This window comes from Pseudochaenichthys georgianus, chromosome 1 (assembly GCF_902827115.2).
Source record: "Pseudochaenichthys georgianus chromosome 1, fPseGeo1.2, whole genome shotgun sequence".
NCBI lineage: Eukaryota > Metazoa > Chordata > Actinopteri > Perciformes > Channichthyidae > Pseudochaenichthys > Pseudochaenichthys georgianus.
In genome coordinates, this window is record NC_047503.1 from 40885785 (window position 1) to 40905532 (window position 19748).

At 40.7% G+C, this 19748-nt stretch overlaps 2 protein-coding genes across 2 annotated transcripts in view; one reads left to right on the plus strand and one right to left on the minus strand.

Moving 5' to 3' along the window:
- Nucleotides 1-8237, minus strand: part of col5a3b (collagen, type V, alpha 3b) — a 61480-nt gene extending 53243 nt beyond the window's left edge. Inside the window, exon 1 of the mRNA XM_034091804.2 lies at nt 8159-8237. Within this exon, the coding sequence (XP_033947695.1) occupies nt 8159-8237 (79 nt within the window). The remainder of the gene's footprint in view (nt 1-8158) is intronic.
- Nucleotides 3094-19400, plus strand: LOC117449718 (retinol dehydrogenase 8-like). The gene is made up of 7 exons (XM_034087558.2): nt 3094-3127; nt 11271-11459; nt 15654-15815; nt 15903-16082; nt 16310-16403; nt 17847-18030; nt 18127-19400. The coding sequence occupies exons 2-7, from the start codon at nt 11354-11356 to the stop codon at nt 18352-18354; spliced, it is 954 nt and encodes a 317-aa protein (XP_033943449.1). The 5' UTR covers nt 3094-3127; nt 11271-11353; the 3' UTR covers nt 18355-19400.
- Nucleotides 19401-19748: the final 348 nt, after the last annotated feature.

A 19748-nucleotide genomic window follows, 5' to 3' on the forward strand; every position in this document is an offset into this window, starting at 1 on the left:
GGGGTTACCTTGGTTGCTGATTGGCTAATGGTTACACAAGACAACAAAACGTTATGACATCATAAAGTGGCCAAATTCTGATCAGCTCATTTTCAGACAGGTTTTTATAGAAATGAGGAAGAGGGGACACATGTTGATGTAGAAGAGACATGAAGAAGAGGGGACACATGTTGATGTAGAAGAGACATGAAGAAGAGGGGACACATGTTGATGTAGAAGAGACATGAAGAAGAGGGGACACATGTTGATGTAGAAGAGACATGAAGAAGAGGGGACACATGTTGATGTAGAAGAGACATGAAGAAGAGGGGACACATGTTGATGTAGAAGAGACATGAAGAAGAGGGGACACATGTTGATGTAGAAGAGACATGAAGAAGAGGGGACACATGTTGATGTAGAAGAGACGTGAAGAAGAGGGGACACATGTTGATGTAGAAGAGACATGAAGAAGAGGAGACACATGTTGATGTAGAAGAGACATGCGGAAGAGGGGACACATGTTGATGTAGAAGAGACATGAAGAAGAGGAGACACATGTTGATGTAGAAGAGACATGCGGAAGAGGGGACACATGTTGATGTAGAAGAGACATGAAGAAGAGGGGACACATGTTGATGTAGAAGAGACGTGAAGAAGAGGGGACACATGTTGATGTAGAAGAGACATGAAGAAGAGGAGACACATGTTGATGTAGAAGAGACATGCGGAAGAGGGGACACATGTTGATGTAGAAGAGACATGAAGAAGAGGATTTTGCATAATAGGTGACCTTTAAGTCAGTTCAATCCCATATTTGTACAAACTGTGTTAAACGTGGCTCTCAACACTCTATTCTCACTTCTGCATCTTGTTTTTCTTTAAACAAAGTGCGATGGCTTTATGATTGAACTGAGAAAGGCTGAACAAAGACTGTATTTGCTGTAAACTAGGACAAACCTGACTTCAATTATGGTAGGGGACGATGGTAAATGGCTCTACTGCCAAGAATGTTGAGTCATTTTTCTAGTCATTGTTCTATTATTAGTATGGGCATGGTCTACACATGCTCTGTATGAAACATAGTCATAAGATAACTTCTATAATGATTTGGAGCTATTTAAATAAACACTGACTCGATTTGAAACAAGACTGAGCTATGCTAGTAGCTCTGTATGGGCGCACAGTGGTGAGTGGAGCTAAACGTCAGCATGCTAACATGCATTCTGATGTTCAGATGAGATCAGACATGGTTAGTTTACTTTGTTCACCATCTCAGTTTACTCTCTCTTCGACTCAAAGCAGAGCTGAGGCTGATGGGAGCCTTAGTGTGGCTGGTATTTGGTCATAAACCAAGTACCGTACTTTTCGGACTATAACGGCCCGTCTACACTACAGCGTCGACAGCGTCGAAAGCTCCAAGCTGCTCCAATCTGCCCATTCACTTTCAATGGGGTGACGTCACGTAGCCGCGCTTTTTCGCCGAACTGAATTGTGGGTAGCAGAGCGAGGCGTCTCAGGCGTCCCAGGCGACCAGAAGTTGAACATTGTTCAACTTCTGGTCGCCTGGACGCCGGAGTAGCCAGCGCCAGCCAATCAAATCCCGTTTCCCAAAATCTGACAGCTGAAGCCGTAGCCAATCAAACCGCGTCTAAGCTGGGAGAGATATCCCGCCGTTCATTTCTATATTTCAAAAAAAGATGGAGGAGAAACTAACTATCGCCGTAGCGAATCACCCGGTTCTTTATGACCAGACCCTCCTCACCTCCCGGGATACAAACCGGAGGAACCAGGCATGGAGGGAGGTGGCAGAGACAGTGGGGGAAACTGGTAGGTTTTCGCCTGTTTGGGGAGTTTATATATATATTGCTCGCATAAAATCCCCGGGGGTTTTTGCTTTGTATGTCGGGGGCGGGAGATTCATGTGATTGGTTGTTGGTCGTGTTGCTTGAATAAAATCCCCAAGCTCCAGACACGCCCAGCTCCAAGCTATTTTTGGAGCTGTAGTGTGGACGCTCCGTAACCCGCGACTTTGTCCCCCATTTTGTTTGTACAGCTAACGGCCACTAGGGGACCTCCTAAATCTATGGATTTTACAGGTAAAATTAACCACTTTTAACTCTATGGGCTCTATGACCGGTCCGCGCCCGCCACCTTTAAGCGGCGGGCTCCAGCAGGAAAAGCTGGAGGCCGGAAAAGAGTGAGACAGGTAGCGCCCCAAAGTAAAAGTGGAACCGAGAGACAGAACGAGAGCAAGACAGACGGACAATTTAGCTGCTGCTGCTTATATGCAGGTGCGCTTTATAGTCCGAAAAGTACGGTAAAGTACTTTGAAATTGGACAAGAAGTTGTTCTGGTGTTTAACACAGATCCGCGTTTTCCAGTCCAGAGAATTGATGCTGAATGTAGTAAAGACTTCAAAGAGGGTCTATTATAAAGATGCTCCGACATTACGTTCATGCTAAAGAGGATTTCCCATCCTTGCAACTTAAATTTGCACAGGAATACAAAATCATTGTAGCCATAGAAACAATAATGACGAAGCATTCAATTGAACCAATGTTCACACACGTTTAGCGCTCAAATCTGTGAAGTGACAAACGCTGCTGTAACTGTCCGTAAAACCTAAGTTGAACAACTCTTCAAAAACTGCCATTTACAAAGACCACTTTCATGAATCGCTGTACAAAACGTTTCTTTGAGCTCCTTCTGTTGTTTCATAATCTCACGGGAAGACAATCCCTTTCTGCTACAGCGAAACCTGTCAAACATGAGACAGCTGGCAGACTCTCACATTGTACACACTTATTATGTAATAATAGAGTAAAAAAACTATTAATAAATCCATAATTTACATTGAGTTAAAGGTTTTCATGTCTTAGTGTTATCTTAATATCTCTTATCCGAATCACCATTCCTGTTCGGCCCTCATTGCCCTTGTAGTTATTTCAACACATCTTGGAAAGGATTCAAAAGGAACTTGAGACGGCTTTGTATTAGCCGTAGCTATGTGACGGCATGGAAAATAGCAAAAGGACCAATTCCAACTTCACAAACATATAACCACTTTGTTTCACTAATCCTTGTCTTAAAGGGAGCGAGGACTACACACTTGTACAGCACCACCTCAAGGACCAGTTACATTCCTGTGAGTTGTGCATTCATTGGATTTGTTCATAAATGCAGAAACTACTTTGTTAGAGTGTAAAATGTGCAAATGCTATATGTTTGTCATGGCGCCTGTATGTAAACACAAAGACCTCTCTACACATTATGCCCTTCGGGTTAAAATCGTTGCCGGCAGGTGAACAGAGGTGAGACAACCGTGAAATTATAATGAAGAGAAAGTATGGCAGAAAAGAGTGAATGACCTTATTAGGAGAAAAGTGCTAAAATGTTTAAACAAAAGCTGAAAATCATACTTTAACTGTTTTAGCATGTTCCTATGTTCACAAGTTGAATTCACATCCACTTCACAACACTTATCACCAAGCAACTTAAGTACAACTTAAGCGCACGTGGAGGTCATATGTGATGTCAGATATTCAAAAAACCAAAAATATTTTACAAATATCAAACATTTTTGACCTGATTACCAATGAAGCATGATTACAGGTTTAGGTATTACCAAATATAGTTCAAGTTGTCTTGGAGAGAACCTCAATGTATTTACACAATCCAAGGTAATCAACCCTACAATTGTTGAAACACATCAGTCTGGGCCAAAGTGGACGTAACGTTGCAACAAATAAAATAAAAAAGATGATTTTAATTGAATTACTTCTGTTTGGCCTCTGGCCACATCCCATTCAGTGAAGTCCCAGCAGGTGTTTCCCTTCGTCTGTTGAATCAAACCTGCTGTAATATCAGCGATGGGCGGTTTGGCCAGAAGGGCACCATTTAAAACATGTTCATCCTTAAGGAAGGATACTAGGGTTCAGATTGAACGCTTAGTTGGTGATGCCAAACAATAAAATATATATCCAACACGAGCTGGAAAGGAGTGGCAGGCCTTTCCTGCAGAGTAACATGTGTCTATGGCTGAGAGCCGGAATCTTAAACTGAGGCTCTGGTTGAAATGTGTTTGAAGTACGGTCAAGTATTAAGACGCAGCCCTTCTGAGAACTGGATACATTGTTTGAAATTGTTAAGAAAAAGTGTCTCAATGCTTTCTTTCTTAACTCCTCAAGAACTGGATACAGCGTTGGAGGCGGGACTCCCATTCATTTCTATGAAAGTTGCTCAGTGGTGCATGAAGACAAAATTAGCTGACTCGAGAGCATAAATTCGGCTTTAGAGCATTTGACAACTTTAAGACCATAATGATTTAAATAAGGGCTATAAAAGTGTTCGTGCTGGGTAGTTTATTTAGCACAGATGTCCCTTTCCCAATGTAGTTTTTTGGGCCCAATGACGTAATGGACTTGACAGAAGTTGTAGTATCAAGGTTTGGTCCTTACTCAAATGTGTTTCAACGTCTGGCACACTTTCTGGGGGCTTGCATAGTATGCCATGCCTAACTAAAGGAAAGGAGATAATGCCATCCCATAGTTCCTTGGGGAAGAAAGATTTAAAGTGACGCGACTGCTGTCACTAAATGACTATTACTATATACTGAAAGTACACTATGAATAAAGTAAAACATCCTTCTTAGAAGGTGCCATTCAGTCTCGAACAGGAATGGAATAAGTATACATTACTATGGTGTCACTCCAGCCAATATGTGGTTAATGGTTAATATTCTGCTAACTTCACTTTCTGCATTGACACATTATGCAAGACACGAATGTTGCATGACACAAAGATATGTTTACTCTGCACCGGGCATCTGTTTCACCTTTCAACTGGAGTTTTGGAGGCAAATAGTTCTGGATGCGGCAGGATGACTTCAAACTAAACACATTTGGAATTAGTCACATAACACTGCCAAGCAGATGATTTTACTGAATACCTCGAAAGCAATAAATAGCGAAGGACAGGCTCATAGATACCTGAACACACAAGAGCCTGGAACACCTGAGGCAACACTTGACACAAATTGACCGTACCTTGACCACATTGCTCAGATAATTGTGATCGTAATTTAGACCCTACCTGTTGACAGCCAGGTGTATGTCAGCATTTGACAGTAAGCAGAAAAATGGATTGACTTGTAACTGCAGACAGTTAAATGACGGGTGTTTTGAAGACTATGTCCAGTAGTTGAGGAGGAATGTAAAAGCAAAAAGGAATTACATGTTATACTGTGTGTTCGTATGTGGGTTTGTTTTTCTCCCTATGTGGGTTTGTTTTTCTCCCTGTGTGTGTGTGTGTGTGTGTGTGTGTGTGTGTGTGTGTGTGTGTGTGTGTGTGTGTGTGTGTGTGTGTGTGTGTGTGTGTGTGTGTGTGTGTATCTGTGTTTCTCTTTACTAATAACTTTACAAGGATGAGTTCTCCGTCCTCCAGGTGCGAGATGCTACAGGGTTCACACCCTAACCTAGTTTGACCTCTGATGACCCAGAAGGTCCAGAGACATTAGTCACTTCGCTAATGACCTTCACAGACAGAGTGAGGTTTGATAGTAATACTGCAAAAAGAACATTGTCTTTACTTAGTTCTCACTATTTTAAATATGTGTATTAATACACCTTAATACACCATTGAGACTTTACCAAATAAACTATAATTAAGTTTCCTGCAGGCACTTTTTTAAATCTTCGATACGAAGCCAGATTGAAATAAATTCTTTAAAGGCTTTCAGGGACATAACATCAATACTTTTCAGATTTCTCTCTCAGTTTCTTCGCCGACAGCACGTGGAGGCAGCATGGTGGAGTCTTTGCCAAATCACCTGCTTGCTTTCACAGTGGATCGATGATGTAATCCTACATAAAACAGATGGATGCTGACTTGCAAAAACGTAGACATTAAGTGAGGAAAACAACAGATGTAATGAAGTTCAGATGAAGAATGTTTTTTAATGAGCATTTTCTTTTTGCTGAGTGCCGGTTGATAACTGTACATTTTATGGACAACCTAATCTCAAGGTCCCTTAAGAAGCTGATCTGGACCTTACTAAAACACACAATGATAAACTTGTGTCCGAGGCCTTAAACACTTTGAAGCTCTACTTTTAAAGTAGTATTAAGTCGTTTTTTCAATGGTCTTCTTTGGGAAATACACTAAAACGCTTTCTTGCCAAGTGTTAACCTTCGCTAGTTCGCTAACAACCCAACAGTGATGGAAATACTCCAGGAATTCACTGCCTCTGGCCACCAAGCAGTCTGGAACATTAACCTTTTGATGAAGTTATTTTCACTGTTTGCTTTGAGAACGGATTAACAGAATCAATATATTCAGAATCACGATCTGGTTTATTGCCAACAGGTTTTCACTACCCAAGATTTGGAAAGGTAAATGTTTGCATTACATCATTTTGTGCATAAATGTGGAAAGGTTCACGGTAAAAATGAGATTCAACTTGTCTATAGGTGGACTTAACAGTGCCAGAAAGAAGATTGTGTTACCTTTGGAAAGGTCATGCTTGCTGTTTAGATCTGTCTTTGTGCAAATGTTGCTCAACAATTGGATTGACTGTACTTACATGAAAGAACATCTACAATTTATGACAATTTATAAACACCATCTGCCTGCAGTTTGATTGACAGCTCCAGAAAGGCTTCCAAACAGACCTTGAGGTGAAAGTACATGTCTGTTTCGTTGTCTTTGGTGCCACCTATTGCAATACGCAGCAACTGAATGTGTGTTGTTGGTTCTTACATTAACTTTAAGCATCCTCTTCTGTAGTGATTGCTTTTTCATTTGTTTGTTCGGCTAAAGTCATTGTTTACTTTCAATGCCAGCAGAGAGCGGTACGTTGTTTAACACACAAGTGGTTGCAATATGCAACCTCACCACTAGATGTCACTAAATCATACACACTACTCCTTTAAATGTTTCGAAATGGTTACTTTAATTATAATATAAACTATAATGTATATTTCGAAGTTGGACTATATTTAGAATAAATTGACTAATTTGAACTGACCTGATGGATAAGGTCTAATTTAACTGGTCACATGAGGTTAAACAGACAGTAAGTACATATGGCATTGTAAGGGACTACTTTGAAGTTTTCTATACTTTTTATGGTCTCAATGTCTGGCATTAAAGGATTAAATACTTAAGTCCTCCCTAAAACCTGCCTTCTCAAATACATTAACGCAAACTTGAACTCATCCTGATAACCATCAGTGACACCAGGCTCTAAAAGCCCCTAAAGAGCAAAGTCCTCCTCGTGTTTCCAGTAAAGCTTGGGGGTCTGCTAGACTCCCTGAGTACAGCACAGCTCAGTTTAATTTGCCTCAGTCTGCTCCCCATTACACAACTGTACAGCTTAAATCTCCTGCATGCATTGCTGCTGGATGAGAGCACACTAATGCGGCAGGTATGGCAGAACAAGTCTAGACATATAGACCGATGCCATTCGACTGTTTCGCAAATGTGCACAGGGCTCAAGGAGCCCAGAAATATTCAGTTCAATAAGCTTCATGTCTGCATGACTTGGCATGACAAAAGCATCTGTCAAAAAGCCCATTTACTAGAAGTTAGGTGGAAAAGTACTTGTTCTGCGGGGGAGAGGGAGGAGCTCACCTATCATTGACAAATCAAATTCAAACAAATCAAAAACATTGTGCGAATGGCTGATATTTAGTGTTTCCTACAAATGATGTTAAGGATGACATTGCATCTTTGATCAGCTCATCAGGGCCTGGAGGGCAGGTGATGACAACTGATGTCACACAAGAGAGAAAGACGTGAGGAAAGAGTAAGAATTACTCATACAACCTGAAAATGTTATAAGGGTGGTAATATATATTTTGTTAAGTGTAAAAGTCTATTACACAGTTTAGTGGTAAGAAACCAGTGACTTGTATTGTATGTTTCTCTTTTCTGTTATTACTGCTTTCATCACTTTTCTTTACGTGTTCCATGTTTAACTGCATCAAGAGAAGACTGCGAGTAAAATAACAATTGATTGATTGTGAGAGCTCGCGACCCATCGGCTCAGTCTCTGCTGGTTCGAGTCCGGCCTGCGGTCCCTTTACGCGTGTATTCAAATCCCCTTTTAACCCAGTCAGTCCCCAAAAACTGTAAGCAAGTTTATTTTTTGAAAACGTCCTTAATATGTTCAGCCTACCTGCACTTGAGGTGTGAAACACGGAGACGAGCATCAACAGCAGCCATGTCTCTCGCACTGGACTCCATCGATCCATCATTTTGCATTTGAAGCTATCGATCTGTCGCTAGTAATTCCCTCGTGGCTCCCTTTCGTCACCTGAAGTCAAGAGAAGATGTTGGCTCTGCACGCGAGAGTCTAGGAACTGTTGCCTCGCGCACCTCACTGCACACCACTGCTAATTAAGAGCGCGCACGAAAAAGGGCTGATGTCATTAATGGGAAATTATATTTAGCAGCAAATACTATCCTGTATTCACGGTGTTTCTTCAGGGCGGACGGATAAAGAAGGGAGAGCAGCGGGGGGATATCACTTAATCTCGGACGGTTTTTCCCTCTTCACCCGCTGACAACTTTCCTCACTTTCTCTCCTCTCCTCCCCCCTCCCCCCTCTCTCCTCCAGAGTGACCCCTCCCTCCCAGGAGACTGAGGAGAAGTACTCTTCATTTAAGTAATAGTAATACCACAGTGTAGAAATACTCTGTTCCAAGGAAAAGCCCTGAGTGCAAAAGTATTTGCATCAAAATAAGTAAGTAAGTAACAAAACTAAAAGTACTCATGAAGAACACGAGTGAGTAACAAGTAGTTGCCTCGAACTTGTAATGGAGTACAATTGAGAAGTAGTAAAGTAAAGTAAAATATTCTCGAAAGAGCTGGAGTAAAAGTACTTAGTTACTTTCCACAAATAAGCTGTGCAGAAACATAACTGGGCGTGGCATTATTTGCATCATCTGAGTGATGATGTCTCACTATCTCTCGTGCACACATTAGCATTGATGCTTCCGACAAACACACGTTCAATAGGCTTCATGACATGTTTGATACATTAATACATGTTAATAAGCTAATGCCGTTTATCCAAAGCATCTTCCATACACTTAAGAGTCCGGCACATGCTTGTTGGAGAAATGAAGGTATCTTGCCCAAGATCAATCTGCAAATCAAATCACTGCTCCTTTAATAAATATACCTTTATCCCCCCCCTGAGCCACACAAGCTTCAATGTTTAAATAAAAACCTGCTGACAAAGCTTCTCTCAACAGGACTAAGTATGAAATATCCAATTTGAACAATACAAGATTGTGCCACTTTATAAGCAATGATCTCTCTCTACACAGCCACACAGCCACACACACACAGCCACACACACACACACACACACACACACACACACACACACACACATACACACACACACACACACACACACACACACACACACACACACACACACACACACACACACACACACACACACACACACACACACACACACACACACACACACAGCATGCTAGGACAGGACACCGTTGCTGCCCAACTAATAAAAATATGCTGCAGCAGATTCCAAATTCCAGTGCCTGTCTGTCTTTGCCCACACCACACTCTGTTCACACACATATTCTTCCTATAGGCACTAATAATAATAATAATAATAATAATAATAATAATACAAGAAAAGTAAAAGGTTGCTTCCTGCCTTCTACTTCAAGGGTTTGTGATTCTCTATCTGTGGTGTGAAAGAGCCCAAAGTAGAGCAGATCATTGGGGAGGTGTCAGAAAGTTGATAGGCGTTTATAGGGTGAAAGAAGGGAGGCTGGGATCAGAGCGCAGTGCATGCACACACATGCATACGTGCACATGAATACCTATACGGGCCTCAAGTCTGTCCTGTCCTGCTTCTGCTCCCATGTTCATTAGTGTGTATTGTCTAAGGAGACATGTGATACTTAGATAATATGTAGGCGACAATATGACTTAAAAAGATGTGCAGGTGAGTCAGGAGAGACAAAAAACAAACAAAGAATAAGTTTAAAAGTATAAATGTGTCAGAAATAGTGTTATCATTAAACCTTTTTTGCACACTTTTAGTCGGAAAATATAACTTACACTTGCACGTTAAGAAGATGGCTGGCTTTAAAGTGTATTTTGGGATATATAAGAGATAGGATAAGATACACAGTAAAATCCGGAGTGTTAATTTAACACTCTGAGATAAGGACCATATGTTCACTGGCAGTGTTAAAATGGACTCTTTAAGTGTTAAATGAACACTTAAAGGGAGGGATTTAAGTATTAAATGAACACTTAAAGAGTCCATTTTAACACTGCCAGTGAACATATGGTCCTTATCTCAGAGAGTTAAATTAACACTCCGGATTTTACTGTGTAGTACTTTATTGATCCCAATTATATTATTCTACAGGTGTAAGCATTTATATCATATGCTTGAACATAAATATGCCGTAAATAAAGTGTACAATTATAACAATAGGTTCATGTTTTGGTAACAGTGCTGGTTTGGTAACAGAAGTAGATTGCATGCAGAGACACACACACACACACACACACACACACACACACACACACACACACACACACACACACACACCTTTTCTAAGAAGAAAAAGGAGAAGAAATGGATTCCAGGCATATTTTCAAATGCCCTTCCTCTCGCTTCAAGTAGGTTGTCTTAAAGGTATGATTGTCAGCGTATGACTGTTCAAGTGTGTATGGTTTGTGTGTGCGGGCGTGGGTGGGCAAAAGAGAGAGAGAGAGAGAGAGAGAGAGAGAGAGAGAGAGAGAGAGAGGAGAGAGAGAGAGAGAGAGAGAGAGAGAGAGAGAGAGAGAGAGAGAGAGAGAGAGAGAGAGAGAGGGAGGGAGGCATGGTTTTACTGATCATAATGATCACTTCTCTGACATTCTGATAAAAGCAGTCTCCAGGCATCATCACATCTACTGGAGCCAGATGTGTGTTGCCTTTGATGAATAGGAGATGCCATTCATAGAGTGAGGGTGGATTGATTTAAACAATAACCATGTTGACCACTGGGCGGCGCTGAATGTACAGACATGTGACTATAGTATAAACTTATTCACCACATTCCTGGTCAGATTGTCAGATGGTTTGTGTATTTTAGAATAAGCCAAGTGTACAGCACCGTCACGGAGTAAAACAAAGTAGTCGATACTCCCACAGGGGGATTGACCGGGCTGCCAGCCTCAGATAATCTCACTGTTGTAACGCTGTGTCCATGTGACTCCCTCTCTCTGACTCTCTTATCCTCTTACAGCGGCTCTCACCTCAAATCGCAGCTCATCCTGCAGAGCCGCTGCAGACAGAGTGACAGCAGGGTGGAGAGGCAGCAGGAGGAACATGGCGACTCCCGGGCAGAAAGTGGTGCTGATCACCGGCTGCTCCTCCGGCATCGGCCTCAGGATGGCCGTGATGCTGGCCAAGGATGAACAGAAGCGCTATCACGGTGGGTGACCTGTGGGTGACCTGTGTGTGTGTGTGTGCGTGCGTGCGTGCGTGTGTGTGTGTGTGTGAGACATATTGTTTATTGTATTTGATTGAAGTTACGCATCAGTTATGTTCAGCTTCGTTCCTTGATTTTTAAATACATATAATTGCTAACAGGGTTGTTTATTTACTGTTTTACTAGCTCGTACAATATGCTTTGGCAATACTGTGTTTTCATATGGACATGCCAATAAAGCTTATTTGAATTTGAGAGAGAAATATATTATTTTATTCAGGATTTTTAAAAGCACACTGCTTTCTTACGCTTAATGCTGCTTTTGTTCAAACGGTATACACAACGGTACACTCCACATGTTTATGTATAGATTTGGTCCCACAGACATTAATTATACAATTCTGTGGCAATACTGTATATCGAATTGAATTTGAGAGAGAGATTTGTTCATTTATTTTACTATTTGTAGCTTGTAATATGGCTACATTTATACTGCCAAAGCATATCGACAACTTATATACGTGTAAATAGTTATAACTTTGAATTGTAATTGTTACATGATTTGTTAAACCCTTTATACGTGTGCTGTTACTACCAGAGTATTATAGCTCCACATGCTTATGTAGATTAAAGCCACTGTGTCTGTGCATCTGGATTCCCAGCAAGCGGGGATTCCCTCTAAGGCTGACAGAGAGGCTGTTTGCAGTGTTTTGATTATTTTAAATCTGAACCACATGAGGGTAAATGTGGATCCCATTAAGACGTAATAACTCAGAATCAATAACACAACTGTTTCATGGAAGGAAATAAACCGAGAAATTGAGCAAATTTGAGGATGTTTTCAAACTGAAGAGGAAACGGCAGCTTCCAGTATTTCCTCTCCTCACAAGGGGGTCAGAGGTCACAGTGCACAGTCACAGATGATTTACGGACCTGATGGTAGAAGCCAAATACTTGTGAATTACTCGGGCTGCCAATCAAATCTATCATGATGAGTCTTTTTTAGCTAAGAGGCCCGATTGCGCTCGTATTTTACTGTCTCCATGCTTTAATGCTTTTATTTTTCATAAATTGTATTCCTTCAGCATAATAACCGTATTGATTCATAATGTCATTAAATAATAAAGATTGTAACAAGAGGCAGGAGCTATATTGGGGCATTTGTTTTTTAAATTGAGATGCATTGTTTTATTCTGGGAAACTTTCTTTAGTCATTTTTTACCAATTGCTGGCTGTTTTTTATTTTTCAGGCCATTGCTAAAAACTAAACATAATCTACATTTTATATCATAACTAGCCCTGACACAGAAGCTGTTTTGAAAACAAATACAAATGTTTAGTTTAGAGTTTTAGTTTATTTCGCTCAACTGACCCAACTCAAATTCATATATTAAAATAGTAATAGTCAGCACTTTAGACTCAATCTTATAGTGACCAAAAAGTCTGAAACCCTAGCTTTTAACATAATTATTATAATACTAAAATATCACCATGCAACCATTTCTGCATAGTCCCCTTTAAAAGGTATGCATCATTTGTATTTCAATGTCCACTCAGCTTACCTCCTGTCGCACACATAGTAATGTCTCTGAACTCAACACAACCTTAACTTAAGACACTCTTAGGATTCTGGTAACACCAGACAATAACTAAAGCCCCGCTGTAGCCGTGCTTAGGCTAATTATGGCTCTGACTGTGCTATTAATGGAGGAGGCAGGTGACGTGTGCACCACGACAAGACACTAATGCTCATATTAACTATATATAAGGCGTACAGGGGTCTATATTAAGGCTTCTTAAGGTAATCTTTGCTACCTTACCTAACTAAGCTTTTTCCATTGTTGTGACTTTTCATTTAATCAGACTGTGAAAAAACACAGGTTTAGCCAGGAAAAGGATGTTTTTGAACAGTTTCCGTTTGTGTGTGTGTGTGTGTGTGTGTGTGTGTGTGTGTGTGTGTGTGTGTGTGTGTGTGTGTGTGTGTGTGTGTGTGTGTGTGTGTGTGTGTGTGTGTGTGTGTGTGTGTGTGTGTGTGTGTGTGTGTGTGTGTGTGTGTGTGTGTGTGTGTGTGGCCTAGCATTACTATACTTGTGTGGACCTAAATCTGTTTACACAGTCACGTGTGGGGACTCGCCTCCCTTATGGGGACAAAATGGTGGTCCCCATGAGGGGAATCATTAATTTTAGGGTGAAGACTTGGTTAGGATTAGGGTTAGGGTTAGGGTTAGGCATGTGTTGGTTATGGTTTAGGTTAGGATAAGTCTCCAGGAAATGCATGTAAGTCAATGTAATGTCCCCTGAAGTGATGTATACATGGTACGTGTGTGTGTGTGTGTGTGTGTGTGTGTGTGTGTGTGTGTGTGTGTGTGTGTGTGTGTGTGTGTGTGTGTGTGTGTGTGTGTGTGTGTGTGTGTGTGTGTGTGTGTGTGTGTGTGTGTGTGTGTGTGTGTGTGTGTGTGTGTGTGGTACTTTACCCTCCATTTACACCATCTCATGTTCTTCATGACCTTTACTCCCTTCTTTCCGTTCACTCCTATGACAGGAAACATACACAAAGACAGGATCAGTCAGGCAAGATATTCTCTTCTAAAAACATACATGTATGCACACACTCAGACAGAACATGTATTAGTGCTGCACCAGAGCCCAAAAGAACATGTTTTACTTAACAACTTGTAAAACACACACATATGGAAACACCGGAGGCTGGCTAACGAAACACAATGTTTGTATGTATGTGTGTTTTGCGTGAGCCTACATGAAGCCTAAGCCGGTAAACTCAGTTCGACTCTCAGGATAGTAAAATGGTCTTGTTTGTTACCGCAGTTACCTGGGCAGGTTGCCTAATCACATTACGACAGCTGCCTAAAGGCGTAGTGCGCTGGAAGCTGCCCATAGAAATAAAAATAGTTTAATTATACGCAGAGTTATTGGCAAACAGCAATGTTGTAAATAATAATGCCTGCAGGTCAACATGGCAAGACGAAGATCCAATTAGGATTCAGATATTTAAATCAGTGTGGAGGTGCTACTCTCTTCATACGAGCGGCAAAAGCCACAAGCTGTGGCAAAGCAACAAAACAATAACTTGTGAGCGTGTGTCTTTTATCGTAAACATATCTATTATCCTTCACGTTTTCTCGAGATCGTACAGTTACAGTAACACACGTTTCCTGTTTCACAAATATCGCTCCATATGGGATTTGAATAACGCACAAGTATTGCTTTTTCAACTAAATTATGAATGATTATGTTGACATGGACTGGCCCCGCCTCCCTTAGGGGAATTCATCCACAAACAACACACTGGACGCTGCACTCGGTCAGACACCAGAGGAGACTGTGAGGTCCACCGCAGACGGACCACTTTTGGACAAAATGTCCTCTCCATTAAAGGCAGCTCATTCTGGAATAGCCTCCCAACTGAGATACGGGATTGTCCCACTCTCAATAGCTTCAAAGGACAACTCACCGCTAAATGCACTTTAACACAGGGGTATCTCCTCTTGCACTTTAGGTAGCTCTTTTATCTTCTCTGCTGCTATATTGTACTGCCAGTGGTTAATGCTTGTATGCTGCTCATGCTTTCTGCATATCATGTATTTATTTTTGCTATGTTTATAAATGTCATGTTCTTAAATGTTGTATGTGAGGGGCTACGGATGGAAATTAGCCAAAATCCGGTGTATTTACATTTGAAGCGTGGTTTGTTTAAAGTGTTCATCAATGTGCGTTGTCCCTTTTCAATTAAACGATTAAATGAAATGAAAAATGATTAAGATCTACAAAGGATCATAACATGTGTTTAGAAATACAAAACACACAAAGGCATTCTGAGGAAAGCACATGGGTGCAAAAAACAATGCAATAAAAAAGTGAAATACAAAACAAAAACAGATGTTGTTAATAAAAAGAAGTCTACGAATAATACCAAGTAACTAATGACCTGTACTGTACATGCCAGATTAAGATAGTAATGTTAAAATAAAACTGTTGTATACACCACAAAAAATGACTGAACAAATACATAGTGAAAAGTGAGTTTAGATCCTAGTGAAACAGACTATGGTCCTCTATTCACCTTATTACAATCCATTTACATGGCTGGTTAAGGCATTTTCTAAAACCCAAAACATTCCTTAACAATATTTTCTACATTCAACTTTCTGTCTTTCCTTCTTTTCCGCCTATTCACAGTCATAGCAACGATGCGTGATCTGAAACGTAAAGACAAGCTGGTGGAAGCTGCCGGGGACGCGTACGGGAAAACTCTTTCTCTGGCCGTCCTGGACGTCTGCACCGATGAGTCCGTCAAACAGTGTATTAACGGCATCAAAGACAGACACGTGGATGTCCTCAGTGAGTAAATGCACCGTGGATTCCTACCCTGTCCTAAAGTGATGTTCCCACTTAACCTCTTTGTTTTATTCTCCTTTTCCTCACCAGTCAATAATGCCGGTATCGGCCTCGTGGGTCCGATAGAGAGCATCCCCATCGATGAGATGAAGAAAGTGTTTGAGACCAACTTCTTTGGGGTGATCCGCATGATCAAGGAGGTGATGCCTGACATGAAGAGAAGGAAAGGAGGACACATCATCGTGGTCAGCAGTGTGATGGGGCTGCAAGGTAAGCAGACAGGATGAATGATGAAGACGAGAAGGGGTGAGAAGTTTCATGGTACAGGGAGATATGACAGTAAGTCTGATGCATGTGTTGGTGACGGACAAATGGAAGAGTGGGTGGAAGAACGGCTAATGAAGTACAGATGGATGTCTTTACAAAACAGTGATCAAGAAGAACAGATATATTTACCTGGTCATGTTGTCTGTCGTTAAATATTCTGTTTTCTACAGGTGTGGTGTTCAATGACGTGTATGCAGCTTCCAAGTTTGCGATGGAGGGCTTCTGTGAATGTTTGGCTGTGCAGCTTCTGAAGTTTAAAGTCACGTGAGTGCCACGATAGCTATTTCCTTAATTAGAAAACAAACTGAAGATTGTCCTGATAATAATCTATATTAAATAAACTCCTGAAAGATGGTTTAGTTTGGCATTAAAGTTAGTAAGAGTCGCCGTTCGTTCAGCGAGTTTTGCAAAGTTTTTCTAAGAGATGAATTCTATACACAACCAAAATAGATATAAACAATCTGACATTAAAGAGGACCTATCATGCAAAATGCACTTTGTGATGTCATTTATACATAAATATGTGTCCCCGGTGTGTCTCACGCAGCGTCAGAAAATAAAACCCTCTCCCTTTTCCTCCGTACCCAAATCTCTAAAAATGGGGGTTCAACGGAGCTGATCCAGATTTGCGTTCGATATGACGTAATATCTGAAATGTGGACCCACGGCCCAATCAGAAAGTTGCTGTCAGAAACAATGCCCGACTGTTTTGGACGTAATATGGTCGGTGTTTACATCAGCATCGCTAACACTCAGAGCTAACCTGTACTGGAGAGCATGTGTGTGAAGAAGCAGGAAGTAAAAAGGAACTCACCTTGTGGTGTAACCGGCAAGAGAGAAAGCCTTTCAGCTCCAAACTGTTTGAGAGAGAATCTTTGATAATCCATGATATGGCGTTTCATCACGGCAGTATTTAGTTTAGACAGTAGCTGTGGTGGCGAAGTCCATAGGGACTTGGCTTGGCAACTGGAAGGTCACCAGTTCAAGTCCTGGAAAGACCAACTGCTACCGAGGTGTCCCTGAGCAAGGCACCGTTCCCTACAGGCGCCGTACATAATGGCAGCACCCTGCTCCTAACACTAGGATGGGTCAAATGCAGAGAAACCGTTTTGTTGCCTGTACTACGTAACGACAATAAGTTGAAAATTCTTCTTCTTCTTCTTCAGCTGCCGGGTCCCGCATGAGCTCAGCCCCCTCCTTTTTTATTTTGCATCAAATTATTATTTTATTTTTTAAAGCTTTATTCCCAAAATCAGCACTTCTGAAACAGGAAGTGAAATAGAGGGATATGAGGCATGGCTAGAATGGGTGTTCTGTTTGGTATTTTGAGCAAAACACTTCATCGACATGTTTTTTTATATATCTGAGACCTATGCTATTGCCTAAAAATAGCATGATAGGTGACCTTTAAATAAAAAAACTAATGATGCGTTTCATTATTGTTATTCATTGTTTATCTTCTGATATATTGTTAAGATAGTTGCAGTCTGAGAGTATGAGAATCATTTATGTATCTATAGATTATACTGACAGTTAAATGCGAGGGTCTTACAGTCTAAACGTCAGTTTGTTTAAATGTAAGCAGATTATACCCACATTTTAAAGGCATTCATGAAGCACTAGTGTTACCCATTTGCCCATAGAGCTCTTACTCTACTCTAGCCCCAGTGTTATCATCCCCTCTTTGTTGTGTGTCTATCTCCTCAGAATGTCAATGATTGAGCCGGGCCCGGTGCACACAGAATTTGAGGCAAAAATGATTCAGGATGTGCAGCAGAAGGAGTTTCCCGGAGCAGATGCTGACACGGTGAATTACTTCAAGAACGTTTATCTTCCTTCATCTGTGGACATCTTCGAGACACTGGGACAAACGCCCGACGACATCGCCAGAGTAAGTCCCAGTAAGCAGTCTTTGTCTGCATCTGTGATTAATCCTGTAAATCTGACGGCAAATCTTTATTTTTTTCCACCCTCTTAATATCCGCAGTGTGTCAAGAAAGTGATAGAAGCAAGCAGCCCGCGTTTCCGTAATCTGACCAACCCTTTGTACACGCCCATCGTAGCGTTGAAATACGCCGATGAAACAGGAGGCCTGTCTGTCCATGCCTTCTACCACATGCTCTTCAACCTGGGTCCACTGATGCACGTCAGCATGACCGCCATGAAGTACCTCACCTGTGGATGTCTGAGGAGCAGGACCATTTCACCAAACTAAAAATGTATTATGGGAACACTAGAACACAGTTCAAACTTACCGTGGCACGTGTTATCAGTGGAAAAAACAAATACATACATAAAACGTTTATCTTATTTGACCTGCCATATTTGACTCTGCATAAATGTAGTCTGTTTTGTTATGAAGTCTTGTTCATCCTCTCTTTTTGTATAAGATTGTAGCTTATGTACGTATAGATGCCACACCTGAGTTCAATTAGGTTGAAATACTTCAACATATAAATGGTTTTAGCCCAGGGGTGTCCAAACTACGGCCCGCGGACCATTTTGAATCGGCCCTCAGCAAATAAAAAAAGTATAATGGAATATGGCCCACAAATGAAACTTGTGCTTGTCTTATATTGTAATTCTTAAATATAAATGTAAAAATATATTACATGGTAGTATTCATGTGTTAATAAGACCACTTTTCAAATAAATTCAGTCAATTCAAGTTGGAAACATTTTCTAACATATCTTAGTTGATAAGAAAAAAGCCCAATGACTTATTTACATAACAAGCTTGAAATACGCCTACATTTGATTGATTTGCAAATTTACAACTGAACTTATGAGGCAATATACTTCTAGTGAGCGGCCCAACCCTTCGTATATTTTTCTGTATGTGGCCCTCGGTGAAAACAGTTTGGACACCCCTGTTTAAGCCAAACCGGAGTGCCAAATTAGTAGATCAAACATAACATACTGTATAGCCTAGTTTCATTATTTTACCTCAACCAGCCCCAAAGGAACTCACATTGCAGACTGTTTTAATTGGTTCAAAATAATTGGTCTACACACCTTGTTAATTTGTACTATATGTGTTTGCTTTGCATGGATGTATATATATATATTTTTCCAAATTCTGTGAATATTTTTGAGCTACTATTTTGGCATAAAAATATGCAAGAAAATTAATGGACCTAAACATGATGACGACATCTACTCATTCATCTTGACAACTTTACCAATTCTTTATCAATGTGATGTTTAGATACAACAGAGAAGACTTGTCCCCTTTTTCTAAATAAAAAGCTGATATTTATACTGCGTCTCCTCTTCCTTAAAGAGTTCAAAAGAAATCCTAAATGAAGATATCTGTATAATCTGTATAAGACTATTAGTGTGATTACAAATGCTGACTTCAAGAAAGTTGTTACTTGATGACCTTCTCATTAAAATGTCTTGTTCAAAAGACCATACAGTTGTTTCTGCATTTTAGCCCATTTGATATTAACAACAGCCTGACACTGCTTTTGTTCAAACATATGATGTAGGCACAATATAAGTATGTATACCTTTGAGATGGCCATTTGTGATCTTATATTGTGCTTTGAAAAATGGTTGGTGCTTGTGTAAGGTAAATACAATCTCGTAAAAGTTAAATCTAGTTAT

Coding starts and splice junctions, on each gene's coding strand:
- LOC117449718 (XM_034087558.2), top strand. CDS start 11,354: ATGGCGACTCCCGGGCAGAAAGTGGTGCTGATCACCGGCTGCTCCTCC. Junction 15,816..15,902: donor CAGACACGTGGATGTCCTCA/GTGAGTAAATGC, acceptor TTTCCTCACCAG/TCAATAATGCCGGTATCGGC. Junction 18,031..18,126: donor CGCCCGACGACATCGCCAGA/GTAAGTCCCAGT, acceptor TAATATCCGCAG/TGTGTCAAGAAAGTGATAGA.